General features: G+C 42.7%; 1 protein-coding gene across 1 annotated transcript in view; it reads left to right on the top strand.

Annotated features, from left to right (window-relative positions):
• Positions 1–4,172: 4,172 nt before the first annotated feature.
• Positions 4,173–17,305, top strand: part of PTPN12 (protein tyrosine phosphatase non-receptor type 12) — a 70,136-nt gene continuing 57,003 nt past the window's right edge. The window contains exon 1 of the mRNA XM_027730018.2: positions 4,173–4,461. Coding sequence (XP_027585819.2) covers positions 4,363–4,461 — 99 coding nt within the window. The 5' untranslated portion in view covers positions 4,173–4,362. The remainder of the gene's footprint in view (positions 4,462–17,305) is intronic.

Raw genomic sequence — 17,305 nt, 5'->3', positions numbered from 1 at the left:
ATTGACATTTTGACATCTGTGGAAAGACACATTGCATTTCAGTTTGTCAGATCAAAGACAAATGTTTCACTTGGACTTAGTTTTTATGTGTACCCTTGAGCTGTTCAGCAGCTTCCTGGCATTTATACTCCGCCGAGTTCCTCGCCCAAGTTGTGCTGTCTTCAATGGTAAAGACATTTCTGCATCTGTAAGTGTAACAGTGCATTGTTTTTGTCAGAAAGCAGAAAAACATTGGCAAAATTGTTTCCTGTGGAAAATGTAACTTTCACAGAAACAGCATTTTCCATTGAAACACCACATTTTTAGAAAACTTCCAACCAACTGCACTTAGAATATATTTCAGGAGTGTTATTTTAAAATCTATGAAAGCTAACTCTATTTTTTTATCCTAAATGATCTTGATTATGAAAATGTTCCAGACTCTCAGTATGAATAAAATTAATTGAGGTTTTATGTATAGGATATATTGATCATAAATTAATTATAATTGCAGTATTCATTATTAATTACACAACACCATAATGTGTTATAGTGCATTATAGTTATTTTGCATTACTCCAAATGAAAGTGAAAATCTATGAATCTACAGATTATTGCAAAGGGGAGATTATTGCAAAGTGAGCTATCATTGCAACGTTGTCACGCCAAATGACAACGAACACACAAAATCCTTTTGCTGAACTAAGGAGAAATTAAAACCATAGGAGATGATGCCCTTACTCAGAGCTGTAGGGTTCTTTCAACCTTCCCTTCCAAACTGGTTCTTTGGTTTCTTTCTGAAATACACTTTTGGGTAGAGATGCACTGGATTTTGAACACAGTTCCAAGCCACAGAGGCACTGAAGTCAAACAGCTTTGAGGTGAGCCTGTGCTCCATCTCAGTCCTGAGGGAAACCTCTGAGGGTTGGTAAACTCGGATGTTTGGTACTCCCATCCATTGACTGGGCAGAACCACAGTATGCATACTGGGAAACACATTCACCAGTTTACCAGTTTACATGTTTACCTTGTGGGAACATGAGAAGCCACCTTTGAACAGAAAAAAAACTGTCTCTCCACCTTCCCTGCAGCAGCTGGGATAGTGCATGGCAAGGCAAAATGGGATTACAGCAGAGAGGTTACTTGCTTTTCTTCAAGGGCCAGACTTGTATGGATTGTTAAGACACAACCACAATTTTCTTCTACAGATTTGGGTTGCAACTTCCTGTTCTATCTATAGGGTGAGTAATTCACCCCGTGTCTCTGTTTTTCCGCCTCTCTCCTACGGCTACACAAATACACACTCATGCACACATGCCACATTGGTCAGATGTCTGAGTTCCATCCAGGCAGTTTCAGCCTCAGATCAAAAGTCTTGGTTAAAATGCTATTTTTGCTGCTGAAGGTTTAGGTGTCTGTGTTCATAGCACAGAGATGAGAACCTCATGCAGCATTTGCAGGCCTGCAGGAGATAAAACTGGTGCTGTTGGGTTTGTGCTCAGGACTGTCTGGCAGCTCTCGCAGGCACGTGCATGTGCAAACAATGCCAGGCACAGTCCTCCACCCCGCTATTTCTTTGTTTTGGCTAGTGACACATGCCTAGTTTGGGGGCTTTTTTTTTCTTCTGAGACTATATAACCTTCTTATCAGTTAACCCAAATGAAAGGTTGCTGTTAAACTTGCTAGTCTACAGCAGTTTATTACAACAGATCATGAACAAGGCTGATAACTGGGTCTTTTCCATGTCAGGCAATAACGACATCAGATTCAAATGCAATAAATCATGATCTTTCCTTTCCTCCTCTGTAACTCAGTTGAGTGAATAAACGAAGAAAACCATACAACATTCAAGACTTCATTAATTGTTTGCTTAGTCCCAAGTATCACTTTTCTAAAGTTACCTGCCATCTGGCACTGGGAGCAGTTTTTTGTCAGGACAGCTACTGAGCAAACAGCAACCTTCCTAAAGCAGATGGAAATCAAGAAAGGTGACATGGAAAGACTATCTGATGATCCAAGCCCCAGATGTCCTTGGTGATCTCTGAGCCCTCCCTCTCTCTCTCTCCTGCATTTCTCTCTAATGCTGCTTTTTGGTATTGTAGAAAAGGAGGCTTAGAGAAGGAAAAGAGGAGAGGGATTAAAGCAAGAAAAGCAGGCATCTTTGTGGGTCTTCGAGGCTGATTGATCAGCTTATTATGGAGGCTGGTGCGAAGGACATGGAAAGGAGACTGAGCTTTGATAGCTGTGGTGCTTGTGTGGAGTGCTCAGGCTTCAATAAACCTCAGCACAGAAGAACTGATGCCCTTTTCCAGTTCCTTAATGTGTCCTTTTATCTGCTGTAAATTAGGGTCCATGAACATCAACTGCTAAAAAACACAACCCTATTACAAGATGCTCAAGTCAGTCTGCAGCAAGTCATGTGAAAATGCTTAGCCTCTCAATTTTCCAACCTGCCCCTCTGCCAGAGATGACTCTGTCTGTAGCAGATGCAGGAGAAGGAAATGTGTGTCCATGCACCTGCAGCTACAGTTCAGGGTCCCATGTCATAGCTCAAAACCTGCCTCCACTCCGAAGACGGTGAGCTGATGGGCACTGAATTGGGCCGAGGGTGGTAACGTGCCATTGTGCTAATTCTGATGTGGAAGTGGTAACCTTTGGCTGTCATCTAAACCACTGACATCTTACAGCAACACAGGAAGACCAAGCTTTTTGTAGGTTTCTTTTCATAACACAGCCAAATTAATTGAATGATCTGAGAAGAAAACACAATGACTTTCTGTGGGTTTATGTTGCAGCTGAGTCGATTCCCTGAGCCCGTTCGATGTACTGTCCAATAAGGGGTTGTGTTGGTGTGACTGCAAGAGCAACACACTCCAGCAGGTGGGAATGAGCATTCGAGAATGGGTATTTGGGAGGAGTGCCTTAACCAGGTTATGCTTCTTAGCATGGACCTTTATCATTTGTCAGTGTGACAAAGTCTTATTGGATCAACTGCATCACTCAAGGCTGTGTAGTTCTTCCCCAACAAAACTATACTTTAAAATAGACTTCACTTAGTATATTTACTAACCTATAGGGCTATAAATACACACACCTCTAAAATTGCTTTGCATTGCTGAAGCAGAAGTTACAAATGTCCTCAGGACACCAAACATGAAGATGTTCAACTTTTCTACATAAATAAAGAACAAAATAGCACACTGCCAAATCATCCAGCACCACGTAAGGGAGAAATTTTAAACGATGTTCTGGCAGGAAGGCCCGTGGTGTATCTATACCTGTATCTATACTTATATATACACCTATATATATAAGTACATATATAGAACTACATATACTTATATATACATACAGATTATATATACTTACATACACACAGAAATAATTATAATTAATAAATAATATACATGTACATACATATAAGTACTTAATATATACATGTGCATATTTATATCTATATCTATACTTGACAGACATACAAACACACATGCGGGGAGCGGTCCCCGGCCAAGTATCCGTCCTCATCCCCTGCCCCGTCCCGTCCCGTCCCGCCATCTTCCCGCTGTCTCGCGTTCACCACCTCGGGCACCGCCCCCGCAGGGACCCCCGGGCGCTTCCAGCGGCTCCGGGCTCCCCACATGGGGTGGGAACCCTCCCGCTCCAGGCGTTCCAGTGGGACGCTGTGTGAGCCCCCAGCCCCGCAGCGCTGGGACGCGGCGCTGTTGCGACTACACGTCCCGACATGCCGCTGCAGAGCACCCACCGCCGCCCATTGTGCTCCGGACAGAGGGCACCGCACTCCACTCCGCTCCGCTCAGCCTCCCCCCCGCCCGGCTAGTGGTCCCTTCCAGCACTCCATGAGGCGCTCTTCGGGCGGTCCCATCAGCGGGAAGCGAGGGGGGGCGACGGGCCGCGGCGAGGCGCGGAGCGCACCGGGCGTTCCCCCGCGGCCGGGCCGTGCAGTGATTGGTGAGCGTGGCCGCCAGTCGGGCGCAGCGGCGGTCGGGAGAGCCAATGGGCGTGCGGCAGGGGCGGGTCGCTGGCGCGGCGGGGCGGGGTCAGGGCCGCGGGCGGGGCTCGCGCCGCGCGTGCGCGGGGGGCGGAGGAGGGAGCGTGTCGTGTCCGTGTCGGCGGCGGCTCCGGGGAGGGTCGGGCGGAGGGAGGGCAGGGCAGGATGGAGCGGGCGGCCGGGCGGCCGTGAGCGGGCCGGGAGCGCAGCCAGCAGGCCGCGGGCAGGCCTGGGCGGGGGACAGGCGAGGCAGGGCAGGGCAAGGCAAGGAAGGCAGCCGGGTGACGGGTCGTGCGGCGGAGGGGGCTCCGGGCGGAGAGGGAGCGGGCGGGCGGCCGGGGCTCCCCGCTCCGCAGGGCGGCCGGCAGGGCAGGATGAGCCAGGAGGAGATCCTGAGGAAATTCATTAAGCGCGTCCAGGCCATGAAGGACACGGACCACAATGGGGAGGACAACTTCGCCAGCGACTTCATGGTGAGGGGCGGCGGCGCGGGCGGTGCGGGCGCGGCTCCGGCGCCCCCCGGGACGGGGAGGGCGACCCGCGGAACCCTCCCCATCCCCCGGCGGGCCAGGGGTGCCGGGCTGGGCGAGCATCGCTCCTCCGGGGGTGACCTGCTATTGTGTGCCCGGGGCTCGGCCGGCTCCTTGTGCCCCCCAGCGCTGCTGGGCTCGGCGGGGGGAGGGAGGGAGGGAGTGTGTCCGCCTGGATTCGCCCTCCTTCCTGTCCCCCCCTCCCGTGGGAGGTTTGTCACCGCGGCCCTGGCCCTTCCCCGCGCCCGGGGAGGCGGTGGGTGACCGGCTCTTGCCAAATTAACCGGGAGGCTCCTCGCCCCCCCGCCCCGCTCCTCCTCTGAGCACATAAAGGAGACAGAGCTGGCTCGGGGGGGTAGAAAGGGGGGGGGGGCTGCGAGAGCGCTTCCTCGCCCTCGCAGCCCCTTTTCTCTGCAGGGCTGCCGTGCCTAATGTCAACTGGGGATAATCGAGCGCTCCTTCTCTCCTTTCCCCTTTATCTACCCCTCTAGCTGCCTGCTTGAGATTTCTTTCCGAGGAGATGTGTTAAATGTATTGATAGTCCTTGGAGGAATATTCATCTTTCCTTCCCTAACATCTCCCTTCGCTCCCATCCCCCATCGCAGCCCTGCCTGTATCCCTCGTCCTTTCTTCCTTCCAGATCAGTTCACCGTCAGCCTTTGGTTAACGTGTGCGCTCGGGGAAAAATTCTATTGGAGAATTAGCGCTTTTCCTGGTTTATTTTGGCTGTTTAATCGGGCTTTTAAAATATCTCGGTAGATTTATCTTTTGAATAGGTAGTCTGAGCTGCGAACAATAATTTTGATTGGGCAGATGTCGCTGGCACTTTTCAATATCGTTTAAATACTTAATATCAAAATGCAGTTTGACCCCCAGGAGAGCCGAAGGAGAGTGGGGCAGTGCCCTTCGTATTCGTGTGTCTTTGTAGCTTATTTTATTATCCCTCTCTCTTTAGGATTAAAACCACATCGTTAGCTCTTTAAGCTGTCAGTCTGTGCTAGTGGTCTTGGAACAAAAAAAAAAAATTCTCAATGTAAATGTCGCATCAGGGATTGTCTGAAATGTGGGGAGGAGGCCGCGGATGTTGTGCAAGACAAGGCGGAGGGGCGTTGGGAGCGCTGGCAGGTCCAGGGGTGGAAGAGGAAGTGGAGTGGACTTTGGGAAGTAACGAGTTCATCCAGGGTGGGGAGGGAGCCCGTGGGAAATCGGCCACGCTCTTTGGGCAGGATTTTGCAAATACTGAAAGTATGCTGCTGAAACATCTGAGCGTGTGGGAAAGGAAGAGGGAAATATGTACAATGAAGGACGGCGTTGGAGTGATAGGACCCTTCTAAGTCTTCACATGAAGGCTTAAAGGTTACATACTCTGACAGAAGCGTTTAATTAACTGATAGTTTTAGTAATATAATTGCTCTTTAACACAAATTGACTTCTTGCCTTGTACTGATGGGTCTGTCTTCTTCGTGTTAATTACATGTACTTTACAGAAAGGGTGGCCTAGACTAGTGCAAAATGCGGGAATTTTTAATAACCTTTATATTTAATACTTTGTACTAGATTTCCTAACCCACTTCTACCATTTCACATCTGATAAATATCCTAATGTTTTAGCTTTGTTATAGTCAAATGGTATACTATACCATCTTTTTTGTCATCTTTTCTTTGAAGTAGTGGCACCTCTGCATGGTAAAATAGCTTTTGTTTCAATTTCTCTATTTGACAGCATGTTGTTTCTGTAGCTTTCAACTGTATAGGCAGTGAGTTTTCCCGTTGCTTTCCTACAACAGCAAGGAAAGAGAATGCTGCTAAAAGTAGGAAAACAGGAACTAATGGGCAAGGCATTTCAGGAGAAGGATGTTATAACCTGAAACAGTGTTAAATGTTCCAGAGATAATTGTGTTCAAAATTTCTTTTGTCCTCTTAACACTTTGTATTTCAGACTTTTATATTTGATTTTTGTATTGTAAATTAAAGGGAAAGCAGGAAACTAAGATGCTGATCTTCAGCCTTAATATTCACCTTTATATAGTAAAGCAGACATAGATTAGTGTGGTGACAAGAATAATAATTGCTGATTTTTGTTTTTTTTTCACTATGAACATATTGGGGTATTTTGTTTTGGGGGTGTGTGTTTTGAGGTGTGTTTGGTTGTCTTAACAGAGCCATGTTTATGTGCTCTTTAAAAGGATTGAAAGGGGAGAATAAAGGAGGTGAAGGGGATATAAGTTTCAGTATTCTGTTTTCTTTAGAGAATTAGTAGATTATTTTTGGAGTGGGAAGGGAGGAAGTTGTATTTTCTCATTTAAGTGCAGGATGTACTGTTGCTGCTAAGCACTGGCAAGTTTGTGGAATAGGAATTGCTGTTACTCATCGCTTCATTTCCAAGTCAAAATGGAATCTGAAATACAGATGGTAGAGGGGGAGAACACAAATGATAAAATGATTCTTTATTTTTATGTTTTTTATTGCTTTTGAATTTGTTGAGTAATAGGCTTAAAGAGTTGTATATAGGCCTGGGTGAATGAACTGAAAGTACTTGATGGGTGCCAGGGAGTGCTGGAGGAGAGTGTAGAGAAGCTAGAGGTGTACACAGGTAGGCTGATAAGCCTGGCTGATTGCTATTGAAAGTCCAGAGTGTAGATGACTAAGACTACTATTTAATAATGCCACTGACATACCTGGAAACAGCTTCCGCCTTGGAAGGTGGAAAATCGATTATTACCCACTCCCCACTCCGATGATGAGATAAATTCTGTAATCTGGGCACCAATGGCAAGTTCGTTACTGGAAATCTAATATATTTAATTTGCTTGCACTAGGAAGTAAGCAGGACTTACTAGTAGATCACTTCAGTACTTTGAGTGTGCACAGTTAGGATTAAATGAAGTGGGTAGTCTGAAAACAGGACAGGCACGTCTCTGTGCCTTGTCAGTAATCAGGTATATGTGGATACAGGGACAAGTGGGCTTTTTGCTAAAATAATATAGAATAGGATTTTGCTACTATGGTTGCAGTACATCCAGGTACTTTTTCCTTGACTTCTGCTGGCACTGCTTATGCTTAAGTTTGAGTGTTGATGTATTTTTCAAGTTTTGTTTCCATTAGCTGTATTTCAGCTAGATGCTGTTAATTTGTATGTGGGGGGCGCACACCAACACATTACTTCATTGTGTGTGGTGATAGTCATCCAGGCCATTCATAAAGCTTCTTTGACATGGACTAAATCTGGATGGAGCAATGTGACCAAATAGTCATTTCAGTAAACCTGAACTTCAGAGGCTTCTGGAATTTTGTGAAATACTGTTCATTAAATGTTATGCGAAAATACAACTTTACATGAACAACCATTCAGCTTAAATGTTCAGTGGTTTTGTCCCCTTCTGAGGAAATGAGTGCTGTTTCTGTTGTTTCAAAGATGCCACTGAATTTTCATAGAAGCAGCTGAATACAGCCACAAAGCTGCTGCAGTGACCCTCGGGTGTAAGAACTCACAAACTCTGCCTAAAACTGCAGTTCTTTCAGGCACATGAAACTAAACCAAGTCAATTAGGCAATGCTCTGGGTTGTGTCAAAAAGCTTGTGTGGTAATAAGTTCTGTTTGCTCAGTTTCCAAAGACAGCAGTGTGTAATTCTACTGTTCTTATGGAGCAAAGGGTTGTGTATGGATATTGCAGAATGTTATAGAATCATTCAGGAGGAGCAAAAGGTAATCTCGACCTTCCACCTCATGGGCATACTACATGCACTCCAAATAATTTAAATAGCGTGTCAGATACATACTTCATTTTTATTCTTATCTCAATCCTACAGTGCCTTTTGCTGTATTTAGTTATACATATATAGATAGATAGATACATATCAATAGATACCTATATATGGATATGTCTCATGTGACCATAGTTCATCAACCCTAGACCCTAATCTTTAGATCTGTAGCGCTATGTGCAAGCTTATATACTTGTATTTGCATGGTTGTATGTCTGCATATATGTGTGATTGATGCTGTAGAAATGCTGTAGAACTAATTGCTTGCTTTGGAGTGTACACAGTTACTTTAAAACTGCAATAGGTTCAAGGTATTTTTCCTTGATGCTATTATAGCTGAATAGAAGTTATCGGCAAGCAGGGAAAGGTTAAGCAGATATTCAGATTATCTAATGTGTATACATTTTTTAATCTTGAGCACAACAAGAGTCTGAGGCTTTTATATTAATCTTAAAGCCATTGATTTGTAATAAACAGAAAATCTGTTTGATTTTCTTCACTGTTACTATTTAAGATTCGTGGATTTTGCTTTGTGTACTGCTACAGTTTTACTGTGGTGGGCTTAGTAAGTAGAACATTTGGCATGGGGAAAATAGTAATGCACTTGTTAGTAGTACCTTGAGTATGCATTTGTAGAACTGAAATCAGAAGGTAGATAATGTTTTTTTTTCTTGGTCTTATATTTAGAGAGGGTCATCAGTGTTAAAGGTCAGATATGGAACTGAGTAAAGGACAAGTTAATTGGGTAGAGCAGGAGCTTTTTGTGCTGTTAAAAAGCACTGCGTTTGCATCCTAGTGTTTTCCTCGGGCTATTGTACTCCACAATTGCTACAGTTATGCCACCACAGGCTCGGATAACTAAGCTATGTGTGTTTGCCCTCAGTGAAGCATGGACATGCATTTCTATTTCTGTTAACTAGCACGTGAATGTTGCAGAGAGATTAAGCTCTTTGTTTTCCTGCTTCATCTGACAAAAAAAACTTGCTAATATAAACTTAACTCATGAATTGTTTGTTCAAATTTGAGCAGTCAGAATGTGTTTATGAAAGAAGAGCCCTATGGTACAGCTGTGGAGTTTTTGATCCAGAACCTGTAGCCCCAGAGAGTGGCTCTGTGTTTGAGTTCTGTCTGGAGTCCCTCTGCATCTTCTAGAAACCAAATTGTGTTCAGATCCAACAACGTTGAGACAACACCAGCGCAAAGCCAGCAGCTTTAGTAGGGAAGCTGAGAGTGTTGCAAGATAAGTCGAGAGTTGTAAGAGCAGAAGGGCACAGTCAAGTCTGTCAGGCTTTAGGTCTGTCATTCTGGGTCGAACACTGTTGTTTTAAAGGATCTCTGAATACTCATGTCGGGATGTTTCAGTCACTATCAAGTTTGCGTAGGAAAGTTACTGCTTGTGTCCCTGAGGGCCTTGTTCTAGCTACCCTTTTGTCATCAGCTTTAGAGTGAAAAAATTCTTACACAGCTAAAAAGATCAAGTAGAGAAATATGCTTCCCAAAAGGTACCAGATAAATAGAGGTATAAATGGATGACCTAGTTTAGTTGACCTAATTTTTCCTCCTATCTGTCCTCCTACAAGCCAATATTTTTAATTTCTTTAAAAGGTAATTTTATTGGTGTTAATTTATGGGATGACTTAAAGGCAATATTGCCCTAATGGAAGCGTCTTGTGAAAGAAAAGCCTAGAAGAATTGAATTATCAGCTGTAAAATGTGGCAAGGTGATGTAGGCAGTTACTTCAGTGGGGGAAAATATCTAGCTATTATGAGAGGACTGAAGCTATGAGTATTGTTGCCTCCTGGGCTACATATATCATTAGGAACAAAAGCAAATAAAGAAACGTGTTTCATTCATTCAGATTTCTAGAAGGAAGCATCAATAATTTGAAGGAAATCCTACCATAATGCTTCTGACAGTAATTTTTTACAGTAGTTTTACTTCTGAGCTGCCTTAGTCCTGCAAAAAGAATTGAATTGCCTAGTGTTAGAAATGTGCCAAGGGCCACTACATCAGTAAACTGAAAGTTTTAAGTGCTGTATGAATCAGTTGGCTTGTTCAATTTTTAATTTGCTATGATTTGGAGAAATCCTGACACAGTTGGTAAGTGTTCATAAGGGTATCCATATAACTTAAGTTCCTTTATTTTTGGCAGAAGGGCTATACTCTTCATCTTTTTCATGTTGAAGAGCAGGCCTTGATTCCTAAATGTTACTGAAATGTATAAGTTTTAATTGTTTGATCTTAGCTGTGATTTTTGGTGCATAAAGTCATGGGTTGGAAAGCATCAGTCTCTAAGGGGAAGTTAACTTAGTTAAAACCATATTGCTTTAAAGAACGTAGGTACTACTTTAATCTCTTTATTTATGACACTGAACTTGTAATTTTCAAACAAACCTCTTTTATATTAACTTCCTTCTTATGTAGCTTTATAAGGTGTAGCTGGATTTGTTTGTTTTTCTAAGGTCTGAGTACAGTGGTGTCCTCTTGAAAAATTTTGCATCTCACTGCATTTGTCTGTCCTGCTGTCTTGTCCTTCTTGCTGCCTCATGTGGATGACATCTGCTTTTTGTTTTTCTTCTGAAAACACGCAGATGTTTTGTACTCTTCGTGATTACGGGAAAAACAGCTTCTATATGGATCAGTGAGATTTGAGAGAGGCTTTTTCTTGGGTTCTGAAGAGGTAGATGACCGTCTTTCAGCTGTGCAACCAGCCTGCAGTGGGAACAAGGGGCCAAGACTTGTTCTTCTGGACAGCTAATAAAGAACAGTCAAAGAGAGGCTGAAAAGAGTGTGGCACATAAGAGGCGTTGTCTTGTATTCCTGCTTTAATTGAGGTTGGGCAGTCAGAACTCTGCTGTTGTTGCTGTCCTTGCTATCTTTCATATTTGCTATGTGGTTAATATCATGGATGAGAAACCCATTTCCTGTGCTGAACTAGACTGGTTCTCTGTTCTAGTGCATGCAGGTTTTGCCTGGACTTTAGGCATGATTTCCAACTACTTGTCACATTTGAGAGTTTCAGGGGGCTGTTCTTCCAGAGTTTTCATACTGTTTTCCATTGTTGATTATATTTTTAAATACATCTTATCTTCCTTTACATTAGTATGGCATTATTTTTATTCCTCTGATAGTTCTTGGAGGACACAACTATCTTTGAACAACTGGCTTCCAAACTGAAAGGATGCTTCGTGGGTTTCCTGTCTAAGTGTTCAGAGTACTTGCCAGTGTAGATTATGCATCGTGTTTAAATGACTGATTGTTGTGGAAACTGCGCTGCTCTTGAGAAGCCTGAATGGTGTTCCACTCTGTCCTAAATGTTTCACTTCTTATTTGACTGTATTTGACTCTGTAATGCATAACCTTGTGATGGAACAGTGTCTTTTTTCCTCAAGGCATTCAGTGTTCTGGTAGCATGAATGGTACCTGAGTATAGCTTCCTACTTAGACAAATTTTTTTGTTGGATTAATTGTCCAGTATTTGTGTGGTCTCACTGCACAAAACTGAGAGATTGATTAACATAGAAAGCAGAACAGACAAAGAAAAACAAGTGATAGGAATAACAGAGAAAACTAAGTGATAGGAATAGTGCACTGCACTTAGGCTGTGGATAGGCTGGGTTTGAAGTTGATGACTGGCTGCACTATGAGTGAGTAAAACTAATCATGGAGATGTCTCAGTGGTAATTGTATCATGTCCTACATATTTTTTGCAGTGCATAGCTTTTTTTTTACTGCTTTTTACACATGTAGAAAATAAATCTTAATTCTTCCTTTATTTTCTACTTGAATCTTTACCATCAAGCATGGGAAGCAGGATTACAACTGGAAGCTATACTTTTGTTATTTGTTACTTGTTATTTGTTACTCCCTCATGTATATTCTGATAATTTTGGCAAATAGGTAATTGTTAATTGAAATGAATACAGTTGTCCAGTAGGAGTACTCAAGGGAAACATTTAGCTCAAAATAAAGCTGGAAAATGAAACAGTGTTCTGGAGGGAAGGGCATATGTAGGTTAGTTGAACTGCTTCAAGAAACTGAGAATTCCTGCAGAGATGAATTAATTATGAATTGTCTATAAGGCAGCACCCCTATTGCACAAACTGCTAAAGGAAGGAAATAACGTCTTAGATACTGTGAGTGTCCCCAGATAGCTCCAAGTATTTGACAGTTTCTTCTAAGACTTCAATTTTCAGTAGTTTAGGTGGTTGTACAAAACTGTGAGAAGTTTTATTATGACCAAATTATAATGTAAAATTAATTTTATCTCATTTTCTTTGACTTTGCATAAACAAAACTGTGACGTTAAGGACATACAAGTGAATATAAATGTTAATGGAAAAAAAATGACATTGTGGGCAGGTAGAAAGGACTTGGCAAGTACTACAGGCACTCACGGGGATTTATTTTAGTAAAGAAATGTGGTGTTTTATAGGTGCTTTATTTTTCTGTTTCTTCTACTTCAGGAAGACTAGGCCCAGAAGGGAGGAATGTACATTGTTTCTTTTAACAGCTCTTTTGCTACAGAAGTGAAACACTGACATTTCTCACTTAAAGCTTTGGACGCGAATCTGCTTTTCAAACTGAACGCCCTGAAATAGGTTGTCATTAAAGCTGCACAACCTTTTGTATTTTCCTTATAAACAGAAGAACTTTTCCAGAGGCTATTCCATAGAACTGCCATGGGAGTTGCCCTGGAATTCTGTAGTAACACTGCTACAATTGCTTCTTCGACTGGTGCCACATGTTTTCTTAATATTTTGATTAAGATGATGGAATTTAAACTTTCATTTATTTTCCCTTTTCTTATGGTGAAAATGCAGCCTGCAAGTTATCTGAGATGTCAACTCCCTGTTGTTCTGAAAAGAGCAGGTGAAACCGTGGCAGAGAGAAGCCTAGTTGTATTTCTTAGAAATTACATAAGTCTGTAGCCTGTTAATAAATTATTTAAATTGAGAGACCAATAACACTGAAAAAATGTGTGTATCCTGAAGTCAGCAAGCTGTTGCCATAAATTACTGTGATTTCCTACAGAGAAAGAATATTTGCTTCTAAAATGCTAATTCCACAACTAATTCTAGCATGGAATAGCCTGAATGAGAGCTTGCATTTGGTACCTTATACATGATTAAAAACTGTAGTATTTTCGGTGCAAAGCTATAGCAACGTATCTTTCTGGCACAGCAATTTAAAAAGCATTAGCACTGTTTAAATTGGTGATTGTGTGAAAATGAAGCCAGCATCCTGTTTCTCCAGTCTTACAGCATATATGATGGGCTTCCCTTCCTGTATTCATAGAAAAAATATTCCCTGTCTGGTACAGTAAGGCAATATGATCATCCCATGAAGAAAGTATGTGGATATGAAAACCTCAGCAATGGTGTTTTTAGCTCTCATGGATGAAGGTAACTTCCAGTTATATTCAATGTGCTTGAGGCCAGAAGGTGTTTAGAAGTGAGAAAAGCAGCAATGAAATAAAAAGGGAATGCAGTGAAGGGATATAATTAAGTATTGAACTGATTTATTTCTAGAGACAGAACCTTTGAACAGAAAATGACCATGATTTTAGTCAGATAAAGGGTCTTGTTAGGCGTGGTAGGGAGGAAGTGGAATTGACTTCAGTAAACAAATGCAAAAATTAATTTCTTCTCTTATTGCATTTTGCTTTACATTTTATGGGATCATTGTAATACTTACCACTTTAAAACCTCCAGAACTTGATCCTGAAGTCAAGACTTTCCCAGATCTTGTACTGAAGGTTTAGATGTTCAGATGTCCCATGCAAACTATTCCAAGGCACAGCAGACAGTATTCACTTACGAGATGTATGTGTTTCTTTTCCCTCCTTTCCCTGCTAACAGATTCTTGTTAGTGTGGAATTTGCCATTTATTGGTAACAACTGAGAAGGTGAAATGTTCTTTTTGTAGGAATGTAGCTATATTGGGTTTGTGTAGCCAGGTTTTGGTAGGAGGTGGAGGGGCTACAGGGGTGGCTTCTGTGAGAAGCTGCCAGAAGCTTCCCCCATGTTCAACACAGCCAATGCCACCTGGCTCCAAGATGGAACCACTGCTGGCCAAGGCCGAGCCCATCTGTGACAGTGGTATCACCTGTGGGATCACATAGTTAAGAAGGAAAAAAAAAAGGTTATTGCACAAATGTAATTGTGCTCAGAGAAGAGAGGAGAAAGAATATGTGAAACAGCCCCGCAGACACCCAGGTCAGCTAAGGAGGAGGGGCAGGAAGTGCTTCAGGAGCTGGAGAGGAGATTCCCTTGCAGCCCATGGTGTGGCAGCTGTGCCCCTGCAGCCCGTGCAGGGCTGTGGGGGTGCAGAGATCCACATGCAGCCTGTGGAGGACCCCCTTGGCAGAGCAGGTGGATGCCCAAAGAAGGCTGTGACCCTGTGGGAAGCCTACCCTGGAAAAGGCTCCTGGCAGGGAGGAGCCTATGCTGGAGCAGATTTGCTGGCAGGACTTGTGACCCTGTGGGAGACTCTCACTGGATCAGTCTGTTCCTGAAGGACTGCACCCCGTGGAAAGGGACCCACGCTGGAGCAGTTTGTGAAGAACTGTAGCCCATGGAAAGGACTCAGGTTGGAGAAGTTCATGGAGGACTGTTTCCTTTGGGAGGGAGCCCACATTGAAGCAGGGGAAGGACTCGTCTCCCTGAACAGTGGCAGGAAAAACATGTGATGAACTGACTGTCACCCCCATTCCCCATCTCCCTGTACTGCTGGCGGGGAGGAGGTAGAGCCTGGGAAGGAGTCAGGGGTAGGGGAAAGGTGTTTGGTTTTTTTGGTTTTTGTGTTGGGTTTTTTTTAAGATTTGGTTTACTTGTTATTACCCTGCTCTGATTTTAATTGTTAGTAGATTCAATTAATATGCCCACGTCGAGTCTGTTTTGCCTGCGGTGGCCATCGGTGAGTGATCTCTCGCAGTTCTCCTCTCAACTCATGAGCCTTTCATTATATTTTTCTCTCCCCTATCCAGTTGTGAAGGGGGGCATGGAATGGCTTGAGTGGGCACCTGGCATCCAGCCAGGGCCAACCCACCATAGTAGCTTACCAACTTCATATGCTTGAACTGAAGATTTGTTTGGATGGAGATCACAACCTCCTCTCCTTCCTGTGGTTAGTAGGTTTAATAGGTATATGATTGTCATGTTGTGTGGAAAGTTAAGCACATAAAGTCTTTTAGTTTATAAGCTGGGTTTGAGAAAACCTTTAGAAGACAGTTGGGGAACTTTGCTTATGCTAGGTATGTTGTGAATTTTAAGAGTATCTCAAAGGCCATGGAGGAAGGATTTTTGCAGAGGAAAAGACAGAAATGCTTGCTCATGCGAGCTTCCTTTTGTGTTCATACTCCTGTCTTTGATTTGTCTTCAGCTTGTTGGATCTAGCTTCTGGACATTGTATAAACAAGATATCCTTCAGGAATTCTGCATTTATGTCAGCTAGAAGTTGAATCATCCTACGAAGTGTGTAGTTTTCCACTGGGCATAGTACTTCTGTCAGATCTTATGCAAATTGCGACATGTATTTTGTGTTCGTATCAGCTCTGATCTGTCTTGAATGTTTTAATTTTACTTCTCTCTTTATGTTGTGGTTGGATTTTACTAATTTTTTTTTCCTTTCTACCCTCACCTTTACTCCTGTGCTTGTGCTACCTTATCCCTATGCTGCTAGAATGGTTTCCGTATGATTTTAAACCTTTGGCTTTTACTGGTTTTGGAGGACAGAAGCCATTGGATGATGAGGGGCAAACCATGTGAATAAGTTTCATATATTTCTTCAGCTTTGTATTTGCCTCGCTTTTAGACTAGAAACTCTTCAGAAGAAGCATTAGCTTTATAGAGGTTGTCATGGATTTAATGAACTGAGGGTAAATGGTTGTCTGTAGTGTAGTTTGCTACTCTTAAGCTGTGTGAGCACTGAGTGATCAGTGGTTGAGTTTAAGAAGGCACATGAGAGGGTTTTTTTGCCTTTTTTCTGAATTCAATGATAATAGTAGAACTGGCTGGTCTTTTTGGGTTTGGCTTTAAATTCAGAACAGAATAGCTTAGCCACACATTTTATTGACTTTGTTATCTTCTTAGAAAGTTAAGTTTATAAATGTTACCTGGCTCTGCTAATCACTGGTTTTTAATGACAATGGACAATGAAGCAAGAAGCTTGTGAAGCAGGATAATGAGGTTTAACCAGACTAGTTTAAATGGTCTTTGTAAGAATCTTCATGCAGTGTTCCTTATGAATTTTCCTGTTATGATTTGTTCATTTCAGCAGGATTAATATTCCAGGATTTTTATTGGACCAGGTAATATTGCTTATGGATCCCTCTCCTCACAAGAGGAACTGTAGTGTTGAGGTGTTGTCTAAGCTTGATTATTACAGAGATTCATGGATACTAAAGCCTAATTGGAATATTTAGAAATAAATGCTGGGTCCTGGCAGGTACAAGGAATGCAGTCAGTATTCAGAGGGAATAGCAGTGGGGCCATGATGCAATCTTGCAGTAAGTACTGTACTTGAGCATGCTCACATCCTGTACTATTCACTGTAATGCATCTGTAAGAAGCACTTGCATCCTGATAAGACCTTGTGATACTTCACTGCTCCTGTGAATTAATTCACTTTGGCTGTAGAGTATGTGTTTCTGTATTTTGCATTTTAAAGCCAGGACTTAGCAGTCCTGTATGTCTCATCCTATTACTTGTCATGCAGTTACTGTCTCTTTGGAACAAATGTGTATTCCTGCCTGGGCTTATTAGCATTAATAGCTGTTCTGGTTACCCAGTGGAATACTGATGCACAATGCTACAAACTGGGAATGAGAAGAAGGTAACCTTTAAGAGAAGGCACAGTGCAAGGATTTAAGACAGTATTGCTTTAGAAAAATGCTATTGTTCCTTAAAGTCAAACTGCAGAAGACATTGGGGCTGAGATTAAACTTGACTGACGTGTTGAAAATTAACTGAGATCTTTTAAAGGTATGGATTTTGTTTGGAATGCTGTCACTTCCACCAA

The sequence above is a fragment of the Pipra filicauda genome, unplaced genomic scaffold (genome assembly GCF_003945595.2).
Source record: "Pipra filicauda isolate LSUMZ 115617 unplaced genomic scaffold, ASM394559v2 scaffold314_size1190085_pilon, whole genome shotgun sequence".
Lineage (NCBI taxonomy): Eukaryota > Metazoa > Chordata > Aves > Passeriformes > Pipridae > Pipra > Pipra filicauda.
Note: the sequence above shows the minus strand (reverse complement) of the source record. Positions and strands in the feature narration are given on the sequence as shown.